Here is a 27,444-nt window from a genome sequence, read left to right as displayed (position 1 = left end):
CATTGACGACCGTGGCCGGAAGCCATCAGCATCCATCATGCAGTGGATGCGAATCCTCTTTGAAGGCATGGCCCCAAAGTCGTTTATGGTCGCGAAGCACGGATTCAAGAAGAAGAGTGCATGTGAAATGAACAAATCGTGAATGTTGAATTTGAAATCTTCAATAGCATGCAGAGATCGAGTCACGTGAGGGCCGTCGCGACATGGAAGAAGTGCGCTTGCTAGTCGTGAGTTGTGAGTCACGAGTACTCATACCTCTCTGCACACCCACGACTATGCAGCAACCAGATTGCAACCCCTTGCCATCCATGATCTAACCCCCGCACTCGGGTGCCATCAGATCATGCCCCTCCATTGCGCATCTCTTCATCATACCTATCCAGGCCTGCCAAGCTGACCCGATACTACTGCAGCCCATTTCGTCCTCATTCGTGCCATCCTCTGCTTGAGTCGCCATGTATAGAGGACGAGGGCGGTTCTCTGGAGAGTCCAGGGAGCCAAGCTACGGACGCGGCAGGGGCAGAGGGAGAGGGGATCATCGCTTCGAAAGGGCATCTCGAGACTACAGCAGGGGCGAGCGCGCCAGAGACGATCCTTCCGCACCGCCGAAGCTGACCGGCGCAAATATCGATGCTGCCGCCGCCGCTTCTGGCGCGGCCTCGGGTCGACCAGTGCGTGCATGGGGTGCTGCTGCGACTCCTACCGCTGGCTCCACATCCGCCACCGAGTCACCTCACGCCACTGCCAAGTTAGATGCACACCAGCCGCAAGAGAAGGAAGGAAGCGACTCTGACGAGCTAGAAGCTGGTGAGATCGCGCCGTCACCTCCTGGCTCTCCCAAACCGCGCGGCGACTCCACCCGTCAAGCGAGCCCCTCGGTGTCGTTCACCGCAGATATTGATAGGCTCAACCCGCGCAACAGGCCCTTCGAAGAGCGCGCTGTCAGAGGACCCCGAGAGAGGTCGCCTCCCAGGTATTCTCGAAGCTCCTATCAACCACGCCACCGCTCTCCAGTACGCGCAGCTCCAAGAAGTCGGTACGACGAGCCCGTGATTGCCAGAGGTTACAACAGCGCACCGAGGCCAAGGGAGAGGGAGAGGGATTGGGACATGGACAGCTATAGGCGTGGGCCAGACCCCGACAGAGATTGGGGCAGGGCAAATCGCAGCCGCTACTCCACGCCATCGCGACACGAAGCGTTGCCAGATGCCGAGACTTCGAGACTCGGCAGCAGGACGAGCAGAAGCCCAGTAAGCCAGTCGCAGTCGCAGGGACACAGCCGTACAGCTAGTCGAGCAGTCAGTCCACTCGATCGTGCTCGGCCTCGAAGCCGCGAAAGGGAGAGAAGCGAATGGGACGCCAATGCAGAACGCACCAGAGCGAGAGACAGAAGAGATCGCGAATTGGAGTGGGAGCGGGAGCGCCAGCGAGACCGAGAGATTCACTCTGCGCGTGCACCAATGGCAAAAGGCGATCGAGTTGCACTCTCCGATCGCAAAGACGAGCGCGATGGTGATTCTGCTCGTTTCTGGCCGGCTTCGTCAAGACCACAAAGGGATCGAACGCCAGATCGACGGGAGAACGCTTCTTCACGTGCTCCCTCAGAACCGCGGAGACAAGCGCGGAGCCCTGCGCACCGATCGCATTCTCCAGAAGCCAGCACACGCCACGCGACCACCACGTCTGAGGCAGAGCGGCGTGCCGGCAAGTCTTCCGCCGGGGTCGGGGCGAGCAATGACCGCGAACCGCAAGTCTCACATGTCTCCCCGCCCAACGGAACGGGCTCGTCACGTCCCGCAATCTCCACGGACACTGCAAAGACAGAGGCATCTAAACCAGCCACACCTACTGGTCCGGCAAGCACTTTCGGTAATGTCCGACCACCCACTGGCCCTTCGTATCGTAGGAGAATGGGACTTCCTCCTGTTTCTGGTCCCAGAGGGCCACACCACCACGCTAGCACTGGACCAGCAGGAACTGCATTCCACAGACCCCCTGACCCTCCAGCAAGATCGCTTGCGCGTAAAAAGGATGCTGGTGGCGCACCACTCGTCAGTGACCTGCTGCCGGTGCCAAATTACCTGCACGCCGGACAATCCGAGGTGACCATGCGCGATGCCGGCGAACAAGAGCAAGCAGTGCAACCCGAACAAGGCGAATTGCACCCTGAGTATCCCCCCTATTCAGATGAACATAGTCAGGCAGATTCTTTGTTGCGCGACAACGCAGAAATAGAGGCGGAACGATATCACTCCCACCTACATCAACAACAGGCGTCCCAGGCGGAAACGTCCGTGGGCCAATCGGTCGAGCCTGCGGTTGCGGAGCATGCCCGCCAAGACTCATTCGCGAGTGCATCTCAGAGCAGCGTCCACTCGCGACAGCAAACAGGCTCACAATCGCAGCAAGCTAGACCGGCAATGGCGCCGCCCCCTGGTCTCTCTAGATTGTCGTTTTCGCAATTGAATCCGATCGCGACAAGCGCTAGCTCCACCCCGGGCGGCAGACCGACGCCTGGAGGCACTTTCAGCAACGTGACTCCAAACACCCCTGCTGTGCCGGGCACTCCTTTTGCGTATTCTTCCCGCACACCACTCGCTTCCAGAGGAGGGTCCCTCAGCGGACCACCGACAGGTCCTGCCGCCGGTATAAATGACGGCGCGATCCCTACTGGGCCTTCTTCCAGGTCTCAATCGCAAAAGCCGCCCGGGCTGACCAGCAACGGTTTGCAAATACCCACAGCTGCGCTAGCACAGCAATTGTATCCTAAAATGGATCCGAACATCGCGCTGGAGTTACTGTCTGTGCAGACATCGCGACTGACCTCAGTGTTTGGACTATACTCTGCTCGAGCAAATCTGAGGGCAGCCCAAAGGGATGTCAAGGATGCGGACAGGGAGTTGGAAGCTGCAAGTTTGAAGAGGGACATCACTTTGGAAGCGCTTGAGAAGGCACGCACAGGGGCTGAGCTTGCTAGCGTGGAGGAGGAGCGTCGAGAGGTGGAAAGACGCAGAGGGCGAGAAAAGGGACTTTTTGTCTGATCGTCATGTATTCCACACCTGCGCTAGAGCCTACGAATAAAGCCCTTGCTCCATGTGTGGATTTGCGACGGTTGCAACAGCATCATTTTTGAGCATCTATGCAACGCGAATCACGAATGAGGACGCCTAAGACGATGCTTCGACGCGGGCCGTGACTGCACAGTCTTGAAATCTGCTCTCACCAGCCCAGGGCCCCACGCACCGGTCGTAGGACCGGCCCTTTGGCTGAAGTTGGCGCGCATGACATGACTTTTGAACACGCAGCCAGAGTCAAGCGAAGAGGGTGCTACGATTTGCGCACGGACTCTGCTGCGCAACGGAAAAGAAAGCATGTCATATCCGGTACCCGGCAAGCAACGGTGGGCGAGTCGTGCAACTTGAACCCACCGCCCAAGTCCGCGGCGGAAATGTCCACCAAAATTGGGACAAGGTGCTGCATGCGCGCCGGTGCCCGGTGCCCGAGCCCCGCCGAGGGCGCATGCACAGGCGGATCGGCGGACCGTTGTGAATGCAAATATGCATGCATGCACACACCATCGGCTCCGACGCGCGAGACATGTTATCTGCATCTTTTTCACGAGCCTTTTGTTGCAAACGGGGATCCGATCTGAGCGATGTGAAATTGACGGGCTAGCTCACTCCATTCACAGACAGCCCTCCTATTCTCTCTGTCTGCTATGTCACTCCTCCTCGTCCCACGGGCCCCGCACTTCAACCTCTATGTCATCACCAACCTCACAGTGCTTGCATCCGACGCCTTGCGCTTACCATCGGTGCGCTTAGTTTCACATCTGCGCAGAAGGCTACCTCGTCGAGACGTCCACGCGATGTTTCTTGGCTCACAGGAGCAACGCAACGCTCCTCGCTACGCTGACTGACATCGTGTATTGCCTCTAAGCTTCAGCTCGACGGCTTCTTCGCCCACGCACAAACTCAAGGACCCGGAGTCGACTCGACACGCGACCTCACACCACCAACCTCTCGCGCCTGGCACCGCAATGCTGCCCAGCCTCTCGTCATTCTTGAGGCCCGTCTCGCCGGCTCCGGCGCCGTCTGCCTCCAACACTGCCATCGAAGAGAGTGGTGTAGGGCATGGAGCGGATTTGAACGAGTCTGCATCTGCTAGGACATGGCCACGAAGTGGGGCTGCGGGTGCGTGGGCAGACGCAGCGCCAGGCTACGCACCCGGGGCCGACTTCTTTGCGGCTCAGGCCACCGCTCCGGTCGTTCGGAATCAGCAGACTTCGAGGGGCTCGATGCATGCTCTCAACTTCAACGACCGGTATCAGGCGATCACCACATCAGACTCTCCTGCTCTTGCTTCCACGCCCAAATTATCCACGCGTAGACTCAGAGCAACATCTAACACGCTCTCGCAACTAGACGATGCTATGCGAAGCAGCTCGAGAGCGGAGAAAAGACGCAAGAGGTTGAGCTCTGCTGCTTCTAACCATCACATCGCCAATACGCTTCAAGCCTCACCATTCGAGTCAGATGCTTCTCGTCGCTGGGTTGATGCGAGTCACGGGCTCGGCCTGGACTTTGGTCAAGGTGATGAGGCTGAATGCGCCATGGAATCACATGATTCGGGCCGCGAGCGTAGGCAACGTACGCGCAGCGCCATAGCATCGTCTCAATCTATGGGTCTGCAGTCCGCTGCCGACCTTCGCCCGAGGACACTACGCCATGTGGCATCCGCATCTCGTTTGCCTAGCCAAGCTGCAGCACCTCCAACCAGCACTCACGCTGTCCCGTGGCCGTCCGCTCCCAAGGATACCAACAGCTCCGCCAATGCTCGTCTAGCACCGGCACATTCGAGATGCTCATCCACAGCTAGCACCCCGGCGTTGGAGATGAGTCCCAATCCGGAGCTTAGAACCTCTTCACGTTTCTTGACCCTACCATCGCGCAGGCAAAGCTTTGCCTGGCTGGCTGGCGCGCTGCGAGGTGGAAGTACGAGTGGACGTGCTAGCCCCTCGAGCGAGTACGAAGAGGCATGTGAATATCGCAGCTCCGCAGAGGCTGCATCGCCGGTACAAGGCTTGTTTGAGGTCGAAACGAAAGGCCGTCTCGTCAGCGAGATTGATGATATCAACTTGTTGCGCGCGTCCTCACGCACGACCTCCGCCTGTCCCTCGCCGCGCTTGGCGCCGCAGGAAAATGAGACAGATCTATGTGCTTCCACATCCACGATCGTAGCGCAGGCTCGGGCTGCGCCTGTACTCTCGCCTTCGCCTGTGGCGGTGCCGCCGGCCTTGGAAACCTCGGAACATGACTCTTGCACGTCCGACTCTTCTGCTGATGACGAGGATCCAGGCTTGCCATTGGACCTCTACATGACTTCCATCACCCACCTACTGGAGGCGATGCCGCAGGGTCTGGCCCGCTCTCTACCTGCTAGACAGCGAGACGCGCTTGCTTCGACATTGCGCAGCGCGCTCGAACGCTTGGCTGAACCAGCAAATGTTGCATTGGCGAGCGACTTGCAAGTCATTGGTGCCCACGACACAACACAAAAGGACCAAGCTTGTCATCGTGTCGATCACCATCACCACGTGTACCACCATCTACCGACCGCATCCGAAGCGCAGACGGCGACTCTGACAGAAATCCATTCCTCGAGCACGTCCGTCACGATACCACAACGCTCGTCAGCAACGTGGCTCGTCCCTAGAATGGTACTCGACAAGCTCGCTACTCCCACTCTCCAGCTTGGTTTGACGCTCGCTGCAGCAAGCATGAGCATGGCGGCCAGTGCGGCAGAGCGCTACACCGCCAATCAACTGGTCGGACATGGCGATGTAGGACGGGGAAATTTATCTTCATCCTCCCCAGAGTGCACGTGCCGTTGCGCTTGCGGCGCTTCATCTGCACCAGTCGGCAATACTACACAAAGGAAGTCAGAGCCTGGCTGGTTTAAAGCAGAGGAAGAGTCGCTGCGCTCGCTCAGCCTTTCTGCTGCCACCCTGGCAGCAACTGCAAGCCGAGTGGAGCCAGCGAGCACTAAGGACCACGACGAAGGTGCGAGTGCCGAGGGGCCGCAAACTGCCATTCCCAAAGAATGGGAAGGTCCATTAGCTCTGGCAAAACTTGCAGGTGGCGCTATGCTCAAGCAGCTCGCGGCTGGTTTGAGTCCTTCCTCGTCGCCTCGCCCACAACCTCTCGAATTAGAAGCTGCAGCACCTCCTAATTCAAGAAGCACGTCAGGGACGCACATGCAGCGACAGCAAAAGGCTTCTCTCGACGAGAAATCTGAGCTTGATAGCGCACCTGAACGTCAACGCCAAGAGCATCTCGTGTCACACGTCGCGCGAGCAATCAAGCGATCACCATTCCCTAGCGCTCTTACCCGTCTGACGAGGCAACTGAGCACAACTGTAGCTGCAATAGACAAAAAGTTCGCCCTTCGGTCTAGGATGTTGGACCTGACCATCGCTTCCACTGCCAAAGGTCTGCGTTACGTTAGGGAGCACGAGCTGCATACTCGCATGATCAAGATCGGCTTCGAAGCTGCTGAGCAGAGTGTCGATGCCATCAAAGCTTATCGGGAAGAGGCCGCCTGGCACCCGCAAGACGTCGTTGGACAAGCTTTGCAGCCTAGACGATTGCAGAACTGAAGCTCCTCACTTTGTGGAGACGTTCGCAACTCGGAAGAACGCGACCTTCACATCAATTCACGACCCTGCGCGACCCTTTTATGTTTACTTGCTCCGGGTTTCAAATCACCATAAACCACAGAATAGATCGTCATCATGCCCCTGTTTAATGCTTCCGACATCACACAGACCACACGCATTTGTAATGATTACTATTGTAACGTGCTATCGTCTCGACCTATCCCGCTCACATACCTCGTGATGCCGTCACGCACGAATATAGATTAAGATTTTTGCAGACATACTTGAGGAGTGCCTGCTGGCATTTGCCGCGGTTCGCTGTACAAATACAAGTAGAGTAAGACGGGGCACACCTAGCTAACCCGCGATCTTTTGGAGGGTTTGTTGCGCATCTTGGTATCTCTGAAGGGATAGAAGACGATAGCTGCTCGTCAGCAAGCTACGCGGCCCTTACAATTCGCAACACGCTCGCAACCACTTACGCAAATTTCGCATTCTTTCTCTTCCGGCTTTCGTGCTTCTTCGTATTTTCCTTCGCTCTTCTGGCTGTTGCTGCTTCGGGATTGCTGATGCCTTGCATCAACCTTGCCGTCTTGCGCTCGCGGCGCTTCTCGAGGATCGCTTGCTTGATGCGGGAGTGCACGGCGGCATACCTAGTGGCTCCAAGCTGCGCCTGGAGAAGCTCCTGAACTTCCATCGCGAGAGACTTGAGCTCATCTGGAATTCAGGCAGGAGGGGTCAGTATTGGAATGCACGGCCTAACTGCATACAATTTCTGCTCACCAAATCTGTCCGCCTTGAGACTCTCGTCATCCAGAATGCGGAAGATCGGTCCGATCATGTGAGACAGAAATGGTTCAATGCGCGAGGACTCAAGCTGCGTAGCCATTGCTGCAAACCAGCGCAGCACAGAGGCAGCACGATTGATTTGAGGCTGCGCACAGAGTTCGCAAAGGAGTTGGTCAGCTTGTGCAAGTAAGCAAGGCAGAGCAGGAATTGGAGCTCACCTCCGCATTGCCAGCACTGAGTCTCGCCCCTCTCGCTGTGAACGAAAGCTTCGTGTAAAGCCAGGCTAGAGGGTTTGCCGCCGCATTGTCTTGCTCCTCGGGAATACTTTCATTCTCGTCATCGCCCTCGTCATGAGCGGATGCCTCTTCCGTCCGCTCGATCGAAGAGCCACGGTCGTGAGCAGGCTTAAGAGCAAAGCAGCGTCCTATGTACAAGAGGTTCTTCACCGCTTGAAGGCTGAGCTCATCGTTGACCTCTTCTGCATCTGCTTGAAGCTGTAGCGCTAGTTTTCTTGCGATTTCGATCATGAACTCGAGACTGAGTGGCTCATCCTCGGTTGGCTGTGCAGCAGGCGCGGACGCAAATAGCGAGCCTAGTGACCGACTGGCCGCTAGTCGTACCCATGCGTGAGGAAAAAGGAGGAGACCGACTGTGGATCGCCAGATGCTAAATGTCGAGCGAGATTCAAGGATATCGAGGGCTTGTTGGCCCGAGCGAAGCTGCTCTGCAAATTGTAGAGCCTGATAAGCGAGCTGCCAGTCCAATTGCTTTGGATCACCGAGATTGTCGAACGTTGTGTCGTGTTCGGCGTCCACGAGATCTGACACACACGCTTGCAGTGTACCATCAAGACTAGACAGCGCACGCGGCAGCCACTCGCTGGCGGACTCTGGAACAGCACCTAAGAATATACAGTAGACCTGCATGGCTACTCTCATGAGCTGCGACTGCTCGCGCTGCGTTGCCCAGGAATGAGTGAGGTGAATCATTCGTCCGCGATGCTCTTCGTCCACCAAGGTGCAGAGAACACCGATAAGCCGAGCTGCTTGCTCTCTGCAAGAACTTGAATCGTCGTTTGCGAGCACCATTACCAAAGCCACGAAGAGTAAGTCGGCGTGTTCCCGGATGACGACCATGTCAAACTTGGCGAGCACTGAGGAGAGCAGGGAAAGGAGACTGAGCCGCCCACTTTCGTACGTGTACGACAGGTTCTTCGCCATGAACTGCATTTGCTTGCGCAGACGGCTTTTGCCTAGCGGGTACTCTAGCATGAAGTGAATCATCGCAGCTCGGCACGAGTCGCGCACGGTCGCACTTTGATTCGTCACCAGTATTTCCGCGATCTTGTCCATCGCTTCGTACACCTCAAGCAGAATGATCTTGCGCGACAAGATGCCGCGCAAAAGTGCGAAGATGGCAGATTGGGCCAAAGGCTCCTCCAATTCTGGGATTACCACTTTCAGGAGATCTGCCAGCTGCTGCTCGGGCAATTGTGCGTCTTGGCAGCCTCTCAAAACCGAGGTCAGGCATTTGATCGCTGCCTGGCCCATCGTCGACTGGGCAGTGCCTTCGCGCTGCACGATTGCGAGTATTTGCTTGGCGAAGACGGGTGCAGCTTGATCGAGCGAAGGCAGGTCGTGCTTGACCAGGCCACTGATCGCTTTCAAACTCAGGACGACGATTGAGCTTTGCGGGGCGTAGAGAGTGTGACCCGCGAGGTTGACTAAAGGATCGAGGCGCACAGCTAGCATGCTCGCTGCATCCTTGAATCGCTCTCGTCTCAAAGCCGTGACTAGAAGGTCGAGACCGAAGGCGACAAAGCGGTGAGCGTTGCGCGCCCTATGGTCTTGGGCAGCTAGCCCAAGCTCGACATCCCTTCTCTTCATGTGTGTAATGAAGCGGTAGCCTCCTTTGAGCTTGGCTCCTCCTTTGTTCATTGCGCTCTTCTGCGGCTGGAGAAAAGCCGCATTGCCGGCAATTAGGGAGTGGCAAAGAGTGAAGAACGTTTCCGCGCCAAAGTGTGGATTTGCATTTAGACCAGATGCGATGCGACGCAGCACGTCCTCCGCGGCTATCAAAGATCTCTGAGCCTCGGTTTCGGCGAGGACGTCACGGACAGGCTCCAGAAGGACTCCAAATTGAAGAGGTGCGACCACCTTTGCAAGCCTTTCAAAAGTATCCATACTCTTGCTGTGCTTGACCTCCTTGAGCTTCGTTCGATTTTCCACGGTGACACGGTCCTCCGCAGTGAGGCCAAAGATATCTTCGGTTGCCGCATGAACCAGATCTCCCACTCCATGCTCAAGTAGGCTGAGATGCGCAGGCGCATCCGCAGGCAGGGACATCAAGTGAACCAGCAGAGCGTGCGCCGTGAAAGCCAGTACCGCAAGCTGAGTACCTCTGACGAGCGCACGCCTTAGTTCCCCCATGGCAGTGGGCAAGTGTTTGGGGCCAAGTGCAGTCATGACCTTACAGAGCGAATCGCGGCCAAGATCGCGCGTGACTTGCGATTTGCTTTTCTGCACGTTTGCTAGCGTTGTGAGCAACTTTGCTATGTGATTTGACTTGGACGGCTCTGGGAGGCACAGCGCAACGCGGCACACACCGATCGCCACAGGCAGCCTGACCGCGTCATCCGCCTCGTCCTTCTCATCGAGATAGCCCATCAATGCTGGAAGTAAGCGAGACGTGACCGCATCTAGAATCTTGCCGGACTGCTGCGCAGCGTCATTGTGCATCGTACTTTGGACTTTGAACTCGTTCTCAGCATCCTGTTCGCCTTCTTCGATGATCTCTGCAGCGTCATCGCCGCAGACCTGTGCGTCAAGCTCGAAGTGGAACGAGTCAAGCACAGCCATGGCTGCACGGACGAAGATCTTTTGGGAGCCTTCGGTTTCGTTTGCCAGACGCAAGAATCGCCAGAGCAAAGCGTTGTAAGAGCCCCATTGCAGCTGGGCTGCTAGCCGACCAAAGCAGACGATGGTGTCGGTGATCAAGTTATGATCGCTCACAGCGTTTCCTGGGATCAGGAAGTGCATGAGAAGTGGTGACAGCAGCTCTACAATCGTCTTGCCGCGTATTCTGCCCGCCTCAGCTTGATCCCCCAGACGTTTGAGCGCTCTAGCGCGTCGGTGCAGCTGCGTGTGATAGATGTTGGTGAAGAAGCTTGCCTCCTCATCGCCGTCGGCTAACAAGCACTTCATGTCTCCGAGTGAGTCGAACGAGTCTCCTAAGTACTCGATCGCACTCATCAACACGCCAAGCACTTCCCGGCGGACCAGCTCGTGCTTTGAACGTATGCAGCGCCGGAGGCCAGGCTGTACAATAGTGCGATATGTATGACGCCAACCGTCCGCGTCGCTGGCCGAGGCTCGAGCAACTGCTTCCAGGTACACACGAAGCAGCTGACCAGCGTTGGATCTGATAGCAAGCTCATCTTGGTTCTGAATGAAGTGCATCATGTTCTGCAAAAGCGGCACCCATTCGCGCAGCGCAATGTCCTGCTTGGAGCTCGTAATCTCGTCAAAGGCTTCGAGGCGCCTGTCAAAATCGGGTTCTTCCACTCGACGCGTGCTGAAAGCGTTGAGTTCTTCTATCCAGCGTGCAATCCGCGCAAGGTTCGTATCGATCTTAGCGAACTGCCCAAACGCCGCCACCAATGTTTGACGAGATTCTGCGGACCGCATCGTGGCAAAAGCTGCCGAGAAGATGTGGTAGTGCGCGGTGAAAATCTCAGATGCTGGATCCTTAAAGTCCGGTGTGAGGGCAAGAAGGTCACGGAAGATGCGCAGCAAATCCGTCTTTGTCCGCTCGGGGACGGCGTGGTTGCTCTTTTGGAGCATGGGGCCGAGCATTTTCAGAAGTTGCGATGCGTCCTCGGGCGACTCGACATAGCGCGCCAGGCTTGCCAGAATCTGTATCAGGCGGCGGACAGAGTCGTCAGTACTTCTGGGTGAAGAGCTTCCAGTCAATCCGTGCCGTTGCATCAAAGGGCGGATGCTGTTGAGAAATGCAGTGGTATTAGGTCTGAGGACGCGATCCACTTCGGCTTCACCTCCATCTTGCACTTCGAGGGTGGAGATGACGAGAAGGCGATCGACAATGTCGAGTATACGCGTGATGACGGGCGGCTTGACTGTCTGCTCTGCAAGGCAAGCAAAGACGCTTGGGAGCAGCCGATCGTTGTATTGAGAATGCAGAAGATGCACAAATTCCAGACGACCTGACCAAGTGTAAAACAGATCTAGCAGAGCTGAAAATCCCTGTGCACTGTCCGCTGGCAGAGTCGGCAAACGAGGGTCAATGAAGCCCTCAAAGAGTGCAGGCAAGAAGGGCTGCCAATTGAAGAGATCCTTGCCGGGCTGGTTGAAGAATTCTGCAATACGCCTTAGACCGGCCTGCCGAAGACTGCGCAGAGCTTTGGTCGAGCCTTCTGCCTTCTCGGCTGCTAGGGAGGCGTGGTGCGCCAAATTGAAGGTTACGCTGATGAGCTGGGGCCAGTACGGTCGCATTGCTTGGCTGACGTGCTTTATAACGTCTGCCAAGAGGGCGATGAATCCATTCTGTCGTCGGAGCGAGGCGCTGCTGGCGGTAGAGCTGAATTTGAATTGTTCGTCCGCAGGCAGATCAACGACACGCTGATCTGCAAAGGGAGCGAGCATTAGGTCTACCAACGTGCCGAGGTTTTCTGCTGCAAGCCTTGCAAAGGCTGCCATGATGGCAGTCTTGCGTGCTGACTGGCCCGCCCCGGAAGAACTGCGGTTGCGTCTTGATACCATGATGCCAAACAAGATGCGGATGAGCACAGGAAGCAGCCCACTTCGATGCGCAGGCTGGATAGAGTCACCAGAAGCGGCGAGATTGAAAGAAGAAAGCTCTTCTCTGAATTTGGACGTCTCCAGCAAAGCCAGCAAGTTCTCGGCGTAAGGGACATGTGCAGGATCCTTCCACGTGAGAACGCACTCGAGCGCAGAACGTTGTATGCTTGGATCGCCTATTGCGCACAACGACATGAAGTACCGGTGCAGGTCTTCCGCGCGCGAAAGGGCCTTTGGATTTGTGAACTGCGAGAAGAGCTCCAGATAGTTGCACAGACGCGCGCGGCGTTCCTTGGATGTAGCTCCCAGGCGAGGCGTCTCGGCGGACTTCGATGTGGCTGTACTTGCTTGGAATGCTTCTTCGTCTTCATCATCCGTGATGGCTGCGGTATCTTGAACCAGAGCGAGGAAGTGCTCCACGAGAGGCGCATTGTGTTTTTCGACCAGACGTGGGAGACGCACCAAGAGCTTCAAGATTTGAGAGTGGTAATTCTGAACATCTAGTCGTCCCTCGATGGATTGAATCTCTCCTAACTCGTGCATCATCCTCTGCCGTTTGTGCGCGCCATCTTGCAATGCGGCGTTCAAGACTGCCGCTATTGCAAACAGCCGTGCGCGAAGCTGCGGGTCGTCAAATTCTTTATCTTGAGGATCGCCAAACCAAATGGATGGTTCAGAACGCCCCGAGTCTTTTTGGGGCAGCTGCGTTGGCGCCGTCCAGTCGGTCGGAGTCTGTGGACCATGGCAAGTGTCTTGCAGCTCCCTGAATGCGACCGCCCACACTTGCTCTCCGTATTTGGTCGAGAACTCGACTAGCGCTTCTCGAGCCTCGGGCCACAGCGGGCTCAAATTTAATTTGAAAATTCCTACGAGGTACCTGGCGATAAGGTCTACCGCCAGTGCGTGCTGCTCAGCATCGGAAGCAGTGGGGGTGCCGAGTCGGATAAATTCTCTAACAAGCGCCCTCGTACGCACGTTGCGATCCCGGATACACTCGATCGTCAATGGAAGTGCTTCGATGGCTGATATCATCGACAGCAGGTCCGTGATCGGGCTGGGAGATGCTGTCAGCAAATCTGCGATTGCGCTTCGCATTCGTGCATCGGACGAAGCCGCGTGCTTCGCCACCACGTCCTTGAGGTAGATCAGCGAAGGAGGCGATCTACTTGCGCACTCGATCCCTTTGCTTCGTGCGGTGGTCATTAGTCTCGTAGCCGCGCAAAACGCGAGATGATGATCGGCTAGGTGAGACAACACGAGAGTAACTGCTCCCTCAGAACCCAGAAGAGAGGAAAGGTGCTGACCTGCATCCTTGTTGCTCACGTCCGAGTCGAGAATGTCTGAAAGCGCGTCCATGGCGAGGGCAGCGATGAGCAGACCATTCAGTGGCGAGCTTCTCCAATCTCTGTTCAAGCCAATTTGCAACGCCGCTGAAACAAGACGCTGCAGCGATGTTGTAAATGAGCGCGCTTGCAGCCGAGCAAAAGTCGGCGATAATCGGATGGCGGCAAGGTCGACCGGCTGAACGACAGCATTGACCGCGACTTGCTCGCTTCTTGCGACTTGCTCGACGCGCAAAACGAGCGATGACAGCTGATCATTCACAGCTGCAGTCACGTTGCTGCACCAATTGGCAACATGAGGTGCTGCTGCAGATGACGCAATAGTCTCGCCCAGACTCCCTTGCCGATTCAGCTCATCCAATAGTGCAAGAGCAGAGGCCTGCTGACCGCCGTCAGCTGGTGACGTCAAAGCGGCGGTCGTGAGGCGCATGACAGCTGGCATCACGAACTGCTTGAAGCCTGACCAAGTAATCTCGGAACAGCCCAAAGCCATGACCAGCGCTGCGAAGTGAGGCGAGAGTACAGGCGCTGCCCCGAAAGCATCTATGATCTTGATCCCTCGACCCACCAGATCTTGGATGCGGCCAAGCGGCAGTGAGAGGGCCAGGAGCTCCACAGAGCGCTGTGATAAGAGCCGCCTTGCTACATTCGTAGAGCTGTGGTAATGGCTCGCCCATTCCGAGAACTCGAGCAGAAAGGCGAAGAGCGTTGGTTTCAAAGAATCTGAATGAGAGGAAAGAGTGATGAGAGTCCTTGCTGCCTGCCTGGTAAATCGATCCAAGGCTGAGACACTCACCATCAACGCGTTTTCCCTTCCTCACCCCAACATAGGCACCCACTAGCTGCAACAGATGCGCCAGCTCCGAAGTCAACGTGTCTGCTGCTTTTTGATCTGAACACGCTTTTAACGACCTCAAGGTGGAGGCCGCGCGAGTGATGAGCATCTCAGCCACCTGTGCAAGGTGACTCGAATACACCTGGTGCGTAAGATTGACCAACACCAGCACCAATACATGCTGCAAGGTTGCGAGTAGGTCGGGCTTCAAGTATCTCAACGCGAGCAGCCGCTCGAGCACCGCAATTGCGCCAGACTGCAAACGGCCATCGGAAGCCTACCGAAAAAGTCATGAAGTGTCATCAGGAACTAGCACATGGCTACACGTGGCATCAAGTCGACAAGAGCCTCACCTTACAGACTTCTGCCCACACTGCCGCCACGCCGACCGTGAAGGTGGCGCTCGACAACGCCGACGCATCCCTAATCATAGCGCTCGCCAGGTTGTCCAGCTGCGTTTCTCGTGCCTTCCGAGCAAGATGCGCCAGGGCCTCCGCTGCAAAGCGTCGCGTATATGATGGAACTTTGCGTGGTCGGCTGCGCGGCCTAGAGGCGTCGTCGCCAGCTTCAACATCCCTTGCCGCGGCATCTTCTGCGCCCGCTGAGCTTTCGGCGTCGCCCTCCGCTTCTTGCTCGCCGTCGCGCTCGAGATGGTCATCGTCGCCGTCATCTTGATCAACATGTCGCTCTGTGGCTCGGTTAAGGAACTGGCCAGAGCCCATCTCTGAGCTGTACCAGCCAAGATACGGCTTTACGAGATCCCACGTGGCCAGCAAATGTCTTGAATCCTCTTGTCTGAGGAGCAGAGGCGCTACCACCCTTAGAGTTACTGCTGCAGAATCAAAAGCATTCTCAACAAGTCGAGCCGCAAGACGCTCGTCCTGGTTGCATTGATGCTTTGACAGGGTGGCTGCGTGGAGCAGGGCGCCCAGCAGCTCTGGATAGACTGGCTCGGACTCCTCTTGCAAATCCAAAGCCAGGCGAGGCACCAGGTCGATGGCAGCGTCGTATGCCAGCCAAGCATCGGGGTGGTGGGATGTCAGCAAGTCTGCCAGCAACGATGATACCTTCTCGCGGTGATGTAGCAAGAGCGGCAGCGTTTGCGCCAGTGGTGCGGCTTGCTGAGCGAAAGAGGTGAACGGCAGAGAAAGGTTGAGCTCTCGCCAGCCCGCCAGCGCCCGGCCGAACGAAGTCTCGGAGAATACCGCATCGGCTGTAGCCTCGTCATCCAGATCATCGTCCACGTCCATTAGCCTGTGCGAAGTGGAAGAGGATGAGCTTGCAGCCAAAGGGCCGTGAGCTTCGAGTCCCGCGAGCGCATGCTTGCGGGCGGTCTTGGATGCGCCAATGTGAGCGGTGGCGAGCCGATCGTTGAAGGAGCGATACCTGAATGGATGAGGATCGTCTGCCAACTCTCGGTCCTTGCCTTTGGCCTTGGCCTTGGCTTTGGCTTGCAATTTGGCTGGATTCGTCACTGCTGACGCCACCTTGCCGGATGCTGCCAACGTGGCCGACCGCGCCGCCTTCTCTGCTGTTAATGCTTTTCTGAATGCAGCTTCGCGCGTCGGCTTCTTCTTCGCCTTCTTGGCGGGGAATGATGCAGAAGGAGGCATGATCGCCTGAGGGGTGCGAGCTAGTGCTAAGGCCTACAGGTGCCGGAAAGGGGATGTGGTTTCGAAGTGGAATCGTCTTCCTTGGAGCTGGATACTGAGACCGAGATACACGATTCACGATTGATGTTGACATCGAGAGGTCGAGGACAAATTCGTGTGCAAGTTGTGAAGCCGCCATGCAAAGCAAAAAAATCCCGCGCGAGAACCTGACTGAAAGACGCATTGAACACGTGATCGACTATGTTTAAGCGGCGTGCACGTCCATGCATGGAGGCCGCGAAATGCCCGTCCCGCCCTTGTGAACTCGCGATGAACTCGCGACTTCATTTCTTGATAGGTGACGTTTTCTTTCATGCGCAGGACCACGATCTCGCCTCGAGCACGCTTTGTGAGCTGCATGGCTTACCCGGGTAAGATCGACCGCCGCAGGAGACGTGCTTCGGACGTGAAGCCTCGCTCTTCACTTGGCGATGAGCGTACATGCTTCAGAGCCACGCCATCATCGTCATGAGCAGCTCGGAAGTACTTGGTGACACTTGAATCGCCTACGGCGTGCATCGCCACAGTCACGCAGCTACACAGCTCAGACGCACATCGCGCCTTGAAGGCTATCCACATCTCCTCCAAGCCCGGCCCTTGGCCCGATCGCATCCGCTCGTTATGGCGCAAAGACTTGATCTGAAACTGTCGCGGCAAGGATTGTACATCCACTGCCCTCGTTCGTTGGCTGCTACAGAGCAAGAGGCAGCATCGCTTCACGCCGCCTCTAGCACGTCCACCAACAGGACTTCGTCGGACCGCGCGCCTATCGAGGGTCATTTGTCATTCACACTGCCAGTTGCGAGCATCGTCAGCACGCTCCGCGTCCGTCTGGTTGGCATACAGATTCCAAAAGTGGCACTGGTCAGAGAATTCGACCATCCGCCTCGCGCTGGAGATGCTGGAAGGCTGGTCTTGAGTTCGCGCGCCAGACCAGCTAACGTCATTTGTCAGACGGATGCCCAAATTCACTACGTATTCATTGACAAGCCATTGATCAAGCCCGAAAACCAGAATCTCAAGCTTCAAAAGGGCGAGCACATGTGAGTTGTCATTCCCTTCTGACGAGCGCTCGAAAGGCACCACAGGCTCACGAGTCCAGCTTTCAGCTTTGCCTTTACTGTGACTCCTCCTAGATGGGCTCCTCCGACGCAGTGCAACGGGTACCAGTGGATCACCTATGAGGTCATTGCTACGGTCGTCAGCAGCTCTGATCCCAGTCCGAACGCATCACTGGAGCCCTTATGGACGGCGGATCGTCAGTCAGAGCTAGACGCAAGGCATGCGGCTGCCTCCGTCGAGGCTATTCAGGTGCCAGCATACAGTCGAAGCTTTATGTCGAGGGGCCTGGGCTGGCTGAAAGCCTCCTCCAGTGAGCATACATCGAGCAAGAAATGTAGCGTGCGGCTCGGCGTCCAGTAAGTCACCATTCCGACGAATAGAGTGCTTGCGGTGTGCTCCTCGCGCTTGGCTGACGTAGGCACTGCTTGCGTTCCTCTCAGTCCTTCTACTGAAGGTCCGTCCCGACTCAACTTTTTAGACCTGAATCTGCTGCCCTTGATAGCACGCCCGCCCGGCTTTGAGTGTCGCGCTTCGCTCGATAGTATCAATGCTCGATTTGGCGGCTGCTTCAGCCTGCGAATACGTGTGGACCCGCAAGACTCGTCTCCGAAGCCGACTGAGCCTTGCTATGTCCGCATAGAACGTGTTGATCTGCTACTTAGACAAATGTGGGCTTGGAATGGACCGAACGCCCATCTTGCGCCTTTGAGCGTCAGGACAGGAAAAGGGCTGGAGTCGAGCCTGTGCAAGTGGACAAATCAGTGCGCCATCCCGGCTGAGTGTCGACAAACGCTCCAGCCGGGCAAACAAAGCAGTCACCGCTACCATCATGACTTTCGCCCAGAGTGGATGCGCCTCGCGCCTGCAGAGTACGAGCTCACCGAGGTTCCAGCTCAACCTCTGCTTGCTACGTCTTCATCACTCCCGATCCACGGCACGTCACATCTGCATCCAAGCTCAGATGCTGGAGCGAGCAGGGAGCTTTCTTCCTCATTCGGTACGCATGGTCCACCTGATCCTTATCTAGACTGCGAGGCCACACCAGCGGAGCTGGCCAGTGGCGGTAGCAGCGAGCCACGCGTGTCGGAAACCCTGAATGGGAACAGCGATTGCCACGGACGCCTCGAAGATCTCCAAAAATCTGGCATCGACAGCTCACCGGTGAACAATGCCAAATTAGAGAACGTGTGCGGTGGAGCCTCGATGTCTGTATGGTTGCAAGCTCTGTTTCCGACACCCCCATTGGAGGTCGATGACCACAACGGCGATTCAACAGGCCCTGCAAAGAAGTGGGAGTGGCAGCCTTCAACGCTCCAGGAGACGAGGAGCGAGATCAGATTTTCTCACGAGATCGAAGCGCGTATAGAATGGAGACTAATTAGCCTTGAGGACGGTGGCTCTGCCGTGGAGCACGAGCCGCAGACGGCGCTGCTCGGCAGATCTATCACGCTGGTGGATGTGAGTAGCAGAGCTCTCGCGTAAGGGAGCCCGTCCGTAGTTGACCAAGTACGCTACCTAATCAGGAGGACATGCGCACAGCCAATCTGGAGCTGCCGCTGTACTCGGACGTAGTTGCAGCCGACCAAGCTGCTGCTTTGACCACACAGCCGTCATGACGACCTTGAGCGCTCGAGTGCTCCGAACACGCCAGCTGCAATATCCAGCACTAATACGCCATCGTTACTTTTCGCAAATAGCCTCCACGGATGTGCGAACGAGCTCATGGTCGCCAGTACCTTGAAAGCAGGCCATCCAAGTCAGTACCTGTCAGGCCCCCTGGCCAATCCACCATCGCTTCGACATGTTCGAGATGTTCGAAGTGCGCTCCGCATGGCGTGCTAAACTAAGCCTACCGCGACAAGATCCTTGCAAAGAAGTACGGAATAGCAATGTATTCAGTGGACGTGATACTTCCGTGAACCATTTGATCATGATTGCTGTTCCGCCTTTGAGATTAGGGATGCAGCTGAAATGAGTCGTCAGGCTAGAATCGCGCAAAGTCTTAATAGCGGCGTGTGCGCGGCGGAGGTTGCTCCATACATATACTGTACATGTTGGCACGCATGCAGGGGCGCTCGAGCCACTCGAGATTCACGCGCGCACCTGACCCCGCTACCCCGCCTCGCGTTCGTTCGTTCCTTCCTGGTGCAGCAGCATCAGCCGGGACTCGCACTGAATCCTTGAATGTGAATCACGAGTGCTTGATTCGCATCAAAGTCTGGATCCGCGATTAAGATCTCCTAGCTGACACCATCTCAACTCTTTCGCCCCACTCTTGAACCACTGTCACGACTGACGACTGCATCGCCAGCGGCTGTCCCTCCCGTTGTCGACTCATTGCGCACTTTGACTTTCCCTTCCCGATGCTACTACTGTGTCTGCTCGACGAGTGACACGAAGACCGGCTGGAGGTGGTGTACAAGCCAAAGCAAGGGCATACGCACGTGAGCCCTCGCAATGTCTACTCCGCCGGTCTCCATCGGCGCCTCGTCGGGCTCAGTCCCGCTAAATTCGACCAAGAGTTCCGGCACACGTCGGTCCGTCGATATCCTTGCTGCGAATGAGCAAATGGCGCTAAAGTCAACGAACATTCATCAGGGAAGGGCGAGTGAAATGCCTCGTTCGCCTGGGAGATCGAACGCTGCGCAGCCTGTCTCTCGACTGCGCGTCAAATCCTCGCGGGAAGCTCTGGGTGCCTTAAGCCACCCCACTCCACCAAGCACGAACGGTAGTGCTACCCCCCAGCAGCTCTCGCTCGACTCTATACCTGGGCCCGCTGCCCACGCCATTGGAGGCACCGCGAGCGATACACTATCCCCTTCATCTTCGTCTGCCGGACACGCTGCTCCCTTACCGGCGCAAGCAGTGTCCAATTTTGAGGAAGGGACCTCTGCGGCATCTAGACGCATGAACGATCCCGAATCAGGTACGCCCAGCTTGGTTGCCCCCGCCATGGATTCGACAGAGAAAGGAGGCTCGGGGAGCGCCAGACACTGTCACTTCGTGCTGCTGGCGGAATTTAACATTGACAAGGGCAGCACGCTTTCCTACCAGTATCCAGCGCCTCTGGAGCACGACGACCACATGCTCGCGGAGCTGATGCTACCTGACGGTGCTCACGCGAGAGCAGAAGACTGGACGGTCTTCTTCTTGGATGACAAACGGCCACTCAGAAGTCTGGCAGCGAGTCAGAGTAGTACAGATCCTGACGAGAAGCGGAGGCACAGCAAAGAGCTGAGTGACGCCGACGAAGGCGGTGAGCTCACGCACGTGCTCAATCTGGTCAGGACGAAGCACGACAACACTGTCAGGAGGTGAGTGGTCAGGATCCGCTTCTGTCCGCTGTCGCTCGTACTGAGGTGCTGCCGACTTGCAACAGAGGTGCGCTTGTGCGAGCTATGGCCATTGGCACCTCGCATCCGTGGATACAGGTATTCAAGGTGCGTGTTTTGGCAAGAACAACCGCCAGCATGCCAAACTGATGCGCGCATGGACACATCTTCTGCAGCCGGTCTTACAATTGGCTCTGGACGACTTCTTCGCCAAGCCGCGGGAAGAACCCTTGTCGAAGCTATATGAAGCGATCAACAGTCTGGATCTCAGCGCCATGCCCAAGCTGAGCAGAGACGAAAAGCTTATCCTGAGAGCGAGCGACTCGAGAGATCTTTTTGCCGAGCGCTTCGAACCTGTCATCACTCAAGAGGAGAGCGCGCGACCAAGTCTGAAACAAAAAGGCAGCAAAGCAAGCCTCCTCTCGGCTGCGGATGGCGGCCCGTCTTCATCAATAGGGAGTAGAACCGTCCAGCAAACGCCTCCGATCGTGGATGTGGACCCTCCAGACGACTCGGATCAGTCTGCGCCAGCCGTCGCGAGCAAGGCCTTTTTGCCACGCAGGACGAGCGCGGCATCGCTCAGGCAGCATTCTCCGAGCTTGCGACGCAAACCTTCCGCTTCAGCGAAAGCTGCTTTGGACAGCCCGGCAGATCCTGACGCCGCCCCCCTCACCTCGTCGCAATCCAGGCCGAGGAAGGGCTCTTGGTCTGCGGCCACTCTCTTCTCAGGTATGGCAGGCAACCACAGCAGCGCGTCGGCGTCGGTGACCAGTGCGAGCCAGGGAGCTCTTCCTGTTCGAGACACGCATTTTTACGAGACCAGCCTTGCTTATCAGGGCAAGTCGGTGCTACTGCGAATACCCTTGCACACCTTTCCAGAAGAAGTCGGCGATGTGAGTGGGGATCAAGACGGCGCGGTGCAGCATCCTAGGTGCTGACAAGCTCCCCCATTCAGTACTCGTTGATGTCGCTGCACTCGGCTTTTTGTGGGACTTCATCCGTGCCGAGTGGGCCGATGCATGGACATTTGCACTCCAACGGCTCCCAGACGCCTGCTTTGATCATGCTCTTCAATGCCGTTGCCACAGGCAAGCGCGTCATCTTTCTGGGCCACGGTCAGCCCGCAAATACCGTTGCGACGCACGTGCTTTCTGCCTGCGCCTTGGCAAGCGGTGGAGGTGCTGTCTTTCGTGGCTTGACTCGAAGGGCTTTTCCGTACTGCAACCTAGGCATGATGGACGAGCTGGAGCGCACGTAAGTGATCGCAGCCCATGCTTCGCAAGGCCTTGAACGCTTACAGGCATTCACACCGCCATTCAGCCCCGGCTACATCGCAGGTGTCACGAATCCACGCTTCGAGGATCTCCACGCTTGGGACGTTCTGTACAACACGGATACCGGAAAGGTCACAGTCGCAAAGGACGTCGAGCCGGCTCCACCCCTGCGACCCCATCTTCCACCACAGCCCTCGAGAGGAACGTTTTCAAGCGGGAGCATTACTAGCATGGCTGGTAGCACGGGCTTAGGTCACGATGCGCTGGTGTCTGGTGCTGCATCGAGTGACTATGGCGAGTATGGCTCTCAGATCTTGGGCGGAACCAGCAGTCATACGTCTTCTGCCTTTGTAGGCGGTTCCAGCATCAAGAGCGGTTCTAGCAAAGATCGGACCGGGGTGAACATAGAGACCAGACCAGATGCGCAAGACGTTCTGTTCATCGAGGAGCTGCAGAATGCCGCTGCGGCTCGCTGCGGAGATCGATACCTTCTGGCACGCTGGACCGACTTCGCGTTTTCGTTTGCTCGCGCAGTAGCAAAGCATCAAGAGCAGTTCTATGGTCACATCACCATTGGTCTTCCGCCAAGCCAGCCATTTCTGAACGGACAGCTCGGCAGCGGCGCAGTCTACCCAGACAGAGACACAGAGCTCAAGGAGATCTCAGCCAACAATATGCGCGCTGCGGGCTGGCTGACAACCGATGCGTGTCGCTTATTCCGTGCTGTGAGTTTTCGAACGCTGTCTGCTTTGTCTGAACAGTCTCTGATTGACTTTTTCCAACACCTCCTGATCGCCCAGGACGAGATTCGCAGCGATTCACTGAGGGCAATTGTCGGTTACGATGTGCAACATCAAGTGCAGAGGCTGAAGCGTGCACGGCACATGTCTGCCGCTGAGGCGGAGCTGATCTTTGCTACATTAAGCAGCACTATTCGAACACCCAAGCAGATCACGGAGGTGAGCAATTAAATTTGAACAAGCTCAGATGCGGAGCTTACTCGGGTTCGTCATGTTCGTAGTTCTTGGCGTTGCATGCGCCGCATACAGGCAGTCTTTCGTCAATTGCGGTGGGCCTATTGCATCCTTCCAGCAATGTCAGAGGCGCGTCGGTCGAGCTCTTGAGCTCATTGTGCACTACTTCGCTTGGACGCAAATTTGTTCAAAGCTTGAACATCTTTCACCGTCTAGCCTTCGCTAGGCAATTGACGGAACGCGAGCGAGCGCAGGGATTGACTGCGTCGCACTCGAGTGGCGCGGAGGTCCAGGACCGGGGTGCTCTCAGGCTCTCCGTCATGCCAGTCACTCCCTTGACACCCGGATTCACGGGCGGAGCTCCGTTCTCTCGGACGGTCTCGGACAGCTACGGAGGGTCACCTAGCTGGTCGAGTGGTGCTGCGAGTCTTCAGCGGCCGAGGGAGGGGCTACCTCGAGCCTCGAATGGTTCGTCTGTTTACAGCACATCTGTACCCACCGACTCTGGGTTGTTGGATCGCACGCCCAAGAGCAGCGCGAGTGGCAGCATCGACCCCCACCCACTTATCTCGACAGCAGAGGGCGCATAGTATTGATATTGCAGCGCCTACGAACACTGCTGGACCACGCTCCGTCAGCACACTCTCACTCCCACGGAACAACACTCGTCACCGCATTGTATTCGAGAGTCGACCCAGGCCCACACCCTTACGACCTTCCCTTGCCCTTGTCTGATCGCTGCGAGTCCAACGTGCCTTTCCAGGTCTTCGCAATGCTAGATCTCTCAGACATGCGCTCCGTCCACGCCGCCAGCTTTGGAGCTTTTTGAGCCAGAATCGAGCCCTTCAATCGCGTATACGCGCAACAAGGTCAGTTGCTAAGCTCAGTGCGCGCCATTATATCGTTCAGCAGAACTCACCTCCGGTGTGGCCTTCAGGTCAGCAAGGGGAGGATAGGCGTATAGATCTGCCCAGCTAGGACTTTCGGTGCCTGCAATCCATTTGCCCGCTTCCAAGTCGTGATGGGTGAGCTTCTCGAACGTTACGAGAAGCGCTGCAAGGTTGTCCAGGTTACCCTCGAGAGCGACGCCGATGGAAGCTTCGTCAGCCCCGTTAGATTCCATCGCTAGACGAGGCTTCACCACGCCATGCTCTAGAGTCTGAAAAAGCTGAGTGCACACGAGTGAAACGAGGCGGTCCACTTTCGCTGCTTGACGAGCGGACAAGGGACTCAGGGGCGACAGTGCCGACTTTGTTCCATGTTTCGACTCGTTGCTCAACGCCCCAAATTCTCGATCAAGGTATGCCCGGATGGCGGGCGTCTCGAACATCTCGAAAGGCTGAGCATCTTGGTCGTCGACGCCGCCGAGTGGAAATGGAGCGTGTCTGAAGATTGGCAACAAACCAAAAGGAGAACGCGAATTGACCTCTGATGAGTGAGGAGGGACAGCATGCTGAACGAAGGGCACTCCAAGCTCGTGAAGACCGCTCGTGATGGTGCGCGTGAAGGTGCTGAAGGGCTGCAGAAGTAGCAAAAGTCACGACGAAATGGAGAGCGGATGAGTCGCGGTACCATGAATGCAAAGGGGCATATGCACATGTCCTTACTTACGATACCCCACACCTCCACAAGGCCAATTTCGTGTGCAGTGCCCGAAGGGTCGGGAGTCGTCATGATGATTGAGTGTGGCGGCGGTCGAATGGATGGAGCGCAGAGCAGAGCAGAGTGACCGATGGTATTCCATTCGTCGTTCGTGATTCAAGCCCAGTAGTTGGTGGTAATAAGGGTGCTGATATGTGGCGCAACTCGTGCATGCGCTGGTGGCACGAAATTGCCAACCTCGAGGTCGTTCATGTGGAGTTGTCGCGGTATTTTGCGTGCACGGACTCTCTCGCATCGCCGGCAACGCAATCGAAAATCTCGACCCTTCTCTTCCCGCCAGTGTGAGTTTGATGAGTGCTTTGCCCGAAGCTTTGGCGGAAGTCACGTGATTGTCCAACAGACCGCTCGCGCGTTCAGCACCTAAGGTATGCGTTGCAAAGCATCCCAAGTCATGACGACTTGTGACTCTGACTCTACGTTTGACTCCCTGTGCACGTCGCCACCACACGCATCTCCTCAAACACCCCAGTTGCCCAGCCATGAACCATGCAGCAGATACGTGCGGTCTGACAATCGTACTCTCCACGACTTTTACTTCGCAGACCACCGAAGCGCGCGAGCGGCAGTCGCACGACATCTCTGGCTCACTCAGCTTGGTCACACGTCAAAAGTGATCACCACAGTGCTGCTCGGACCTCACACTTCAATTGGGCCCCAGGTTGCTGCTTGAGTGAGTGGTCTCTGTTGCGTGTTGGGTTCACTCTGCTCCGCACGATGCAACACAACCTATTTCCGTCCTTATGCTGAGGTGCACTCGTGCCTGTGCGGAGTAAATATGGTGGCATACATGCCTTACTGTGAACACACGGAGGTGTCTGATCATGCTTCAGTCCTGTACTTCAAGCGTGGATCTGTCCTCTATGGTCTTCTTGAAGGCGCTACACTGATAGGAGCAATGTTCCTCTGCTGACGCTTCAATCTGGGCCGACGCAAGGTGCTGACACACTCCTCATCTCGACATTACGCATCGGCGACAGGTCTGATTTTGGATCGACATGGCTCGCGGCGCAGACGACGATGAAGACGAGTTCGTCGGCTCTGCATCAGATTCCGAGCCGGATTTCAGCCTCGGCAACAGTCGCGCGCAACGCTCTGGCTTAGATACCCGGGGCAGGAGAGAAACTTCCAGTCGGACAAATGGAATCGAACACGCAAGCGCGGATGCCGGCCCATCATCGGCTAATCGATCAAAGCAACGAAAGGGAAATAAAGGCAAGCAAGGATACGCTTGGGAAGCCAGCTTCAAGCGCAGCTGGGATGCGGTCAGGGAGGATGAGTCGGGCGGCATCGAAGCTGCAGTGAGAGGCCTCCTGGAATGGAAGAGGCGCAAAGCCAGACCGCTTGCTCAAGCTGTGCAGAGAGGAATCATCAGACATTTGGTGTTGGTCATCGATCTGAGTGAGAGCATGTCGGAGCGCGATCTCAGACCCAGCAGGCACGCTTTGTGCCTGCAGTACGCCAAGGAATTTGTGGCGGAGTACTTCGACCAGAATCCGATTGGCCAATTAGGCATCGTGGTGACGAGGGATGGGATAGCTGAGCGCATAGGTCCACTGGGCGGTAAGTGGGGCTCACCACGTCTGCAGTATCTGGACTACGAATGGATGCTTATCGCTCATAGTGTTGGCGACCATATGCATCCTCACTCAGGAAATGCGGTGGAGCACACCCTTGCTTTGTCGAATGCTCGACGGCTGGAGCCAAAAGGCGAGCCCAGCTTGCAGAACGCTCTAGAAATGGCACGCAGCAACCTGTCGTGAGTCATTGTGCTGAGGGGAGTGCCAGCTCCGTGGCCTGAATAAGCGGCGCTTCGTTTCTGCCTCAGCCATCTGCCATCCTCCTCCTCGCGAGAAATTGTGGTCTTGTTTGGCAGTTTGACCACGTGCGACCCTTCAAACATCCACACAACTATTGCTACGCTAGCGACCGAGCAGATACGCGTGTCCATGGTATGCCTGGCTGCAGAAGTCAAGGTGTGCAAGACGGTGTGTCTGCGAACAGGAGGCTCCTTTGCAGTGGCCCTGAACGAAGGGCATTTGCACGATGCGCTCTTCGAGTTGGTACCCCCTCCCGAGCTTACCAAGGCGAACAAGACGAAGAAAGAAGGAGATCAGGCGATGGAGTCGGAAGAGGACGATCAATCCACGGCAGACTTGCTCGCTATGGCTTTTCCACTTCGGTTGCCCGAGTCTTCGAAACCGTCCCTTTGCGCTTGTCATGGACGGGTAAAACATGGAGTCAGCTTTGTATGTCCGAGATGCGAAGCCAAGATATGCGATGTGCCTACAGACTGCCCTGTATGCGGTATCACTGTGGTGCTGAGCACGCACTTGGCCCGGAGTTATCATCACCTATTCCCGACACCGTACTATCGACCTGTCAGCTGGGAAGAGTGAGTGGTCTTCGTTTGTAGGCATCACTGTGCGTGGATAGTCCTGCTGACCGCGTCTGATCGTTTCGCGCATCTCCAAAGGCTCGAACGGGATCCATCGGCTTCATCTTGCTGTGAAGGATGTGATTCGGCGTTTCCCCACGCCGCCAAGAGGCCAGCGCAGCAGCAATCCACGAACAGACCCGACTCTCGGAATGCGGCATCTGCGGTCAATACGGCTGTGGCCGCCGCAGCGAATAGTAATGCCACTTTCACCTCGGGCCGGTCAAATGGCGCCGCCGTCAACAACACGCAAAGTTCAACTGTATCTCCGACAGGCAGGTACGCTTGCGAAGTGTGCGAAGCGCACTTTTGCATAGAGTGCGATAGCTACGTTCATGAGATATTGCACTTGTGCCCGGGATGCTCGTAAAAACACCTCGAGAGCATCGATGCGCACGCGTCTATTACGGTGCAAGACTAGGATAACCTCACCCACCATCGTCTGTACCCCTTCATTTGTACGAGTAGCACGCTATAGTCAGTCCCAATGCAACCGAAATCGGAAGTCAACCTTCACTTGCATGAACGCGCTCCTTCCCCGACACTGCGCCGCGAACGCTTTCCGAAGGGCCTCCTCCCTCTCCATCTCTTTGCTCGGCTCGTCATCATCTG

General features: G+C 56.5%; 7 protein-coding genes across 7 annotated transcripts; 5 read left to right on the top strand and 2 right to left on the bottom strand.

Moving 5' to 3' along the window:
• The first annotated feature begins 273 nt into the window (after nucleotides 1–273).
• Nucleotides 274–3,096, top strand: IE81DRAFT_321306 (hypothetical protein). The gene has a single exon (XM_025513298.1). It carries the CDS (start codon nucleotides 456–458, stop codon nucleotides 3,039–3,041), a length of 2,586 nt encoding a protein of 861 aa, XP_025371574.1. The 5' UTR covers nucleotides 274–455; the 3' UTR covers nucleotides 3,042–3,096.
• A 552-nt stretch (nucleotides 3,097–3,648) lies between these two features.
• On the top strand, nucleotides 3,649–6,918 carry IE81DRAFT_321305 (hypothetical protein). Its single transcript, XM_025513297.1, has one exon. It carries the CDS (start codon nucleotides 4,040–4,042, stop codon nucleotides 6,656–6,658), a length of 2,619 nt encoding a protein of 872 aa, XP_025371573.1. The 5' UTR covers nucleotides 3,649–4,039; the 3' UTR covers nucleotides 6,659–6,918.
• IE81DRAFT_310637 (hypothetical protein) lies at nucleotides 6,880–16,169 on the bottom strand. Its single transcript, XM_025512420.1, has 6 exons — nucleotides 14,796–16,169; nucleotides 14,404–14,719; nucleotides 7,666–14,330; nucleotides 7,442–7,592; nucleotides 7,141–7,375; nucleotides 6,880–7,060 (listed from the first exon to the last, which is right to left on the bottom strand). Exons 1-6 carry the CDS (start codon nucleotides 16,053–16,055, stop codon nucleotides 7,012–7,014), a joined length of 8,676 nt encoding a protein of 2,891 aa, XP_025371572.1. The 5' UTR covers nucleotides 16,056–16,169; the 3' UTR covers nucleotides 6,880–7,011.
• Nucleotides 16,170–16,417: 248 nt separating this feature from the next.
• Nucleotides 16,418–19,074, top strand: IE81DRAFT_364926 (hypothetical protein). Its single transcript, XM_025516897.1, has 4 exons — nucleotides 16,418–17,137; nucleotides 17,204–17,512; nucleotides 17,597–18,614; nucleotides 18,680–19,074. Exons 1-4 carry the CDS (start codon nucleotides 16,716–16,718, stop codon nucleotides 18,770–18,772), a joined length of 1,842 nt encoding a protein of 613 aa, XP_025371571.1. The 5' UTR covers nucleotides 16,418–16,715; the 3' UTR covers nucleotides 18,773–19,074.
• A 989-nt stretch (nucleotides 19,075–20,063) lies between these two features.
• Nucleotides 20,064–23,326, top strand: IE81DRAFT_310633 (spindle pole body interacting protein; the record flags this gene model as incomplete). The annotated part of the gene is made up of 8 exons (XM_025512419.1): nucleotides 20,064–20,470; nucleotides 20,536–20,596; nucleotides 20,665–20,875; nucleotides 21,020–21,381; nucleotides 21,444–21,742; nucleotides 21,809–22,522; nucleotides 22,589–22,721; nucleotides 22,784–23,326. 8 exons carry the CDS (start codon nucleotides 20,064–20,066, stop codon nucleotides 23,324–23,326), a joined length of 2,730 nt encoding a protein of 909 aa, XP_025371570.1.
• Nucleotides 23,309–24,486, bottom strand: IE81DRAFT_321302 (hypothetical protein). Its single transcript, XM_025513296.1, has 3 exons — nucleotides 24,348–24,486; nucleotides 23,656–24,255; nucleotides 23,309–23,579 (listed from the first exon to the last, which is right to left on the bottom strand). Exons 1-3 carry the CDS (start codon nucleotides 24,408–24,410, stop codon nucleotides 23,445–23,447), a joined length of 798 nt encoding a protein of 265 aa, XP_025371569.1. The 5' UTR covers nucleotides 24,411–24,486; the 3' UTR covers nucleotides 23,309–23,444.
• A 907-nt stretch (nucleotides 24,487–25,393) lies between these two features.
• Nucleotides 25,394–27,202, top strand: IE81DRAFT_345640 (TFIIH basal transcription factor complex, subunit SSL1; the record flags this gene model as incomplete). Its single annotated transcript, XM_025515938.1, has 4 exons — nucleotides 25,394–25,958; nucleotides 26,049–26,154; nucleotides 26,224–26,790; nucleotides 26,872–27,202. The coding sequence occupies 4 exons, from the start codon at nucleotides 25,394–25,396 to the stop codon at nucleotides 27,200–27,202; spliced, it is 1,569 nt and encodes a 522-aa protein (XP_025371568.1).
• Between the last annotated feature and the right edge of the window lie 242 nt (nucleotides 27,203–27,444).

This window comes from Ceraceosorus guamensis, assembly GCF_003144195.1.
Source record: "Ceraceosorus guamensis strain MCA 4658 unplaced genomic scaffold IE81scaffold_11, whole genome shotgun sequence".
In the NCBI taxonomy this organism is placed as follows: Eukaryota; Fungi; Basidiomycota; class Exobasidiomycetes; order Ceraceosorales; family Ceraceosoraceae; genus Ceraceosorus; species Ceraceosorus guamensis.
This window is presented reverse-complemented; position numbering and strand designations above follow the sequence as displayed.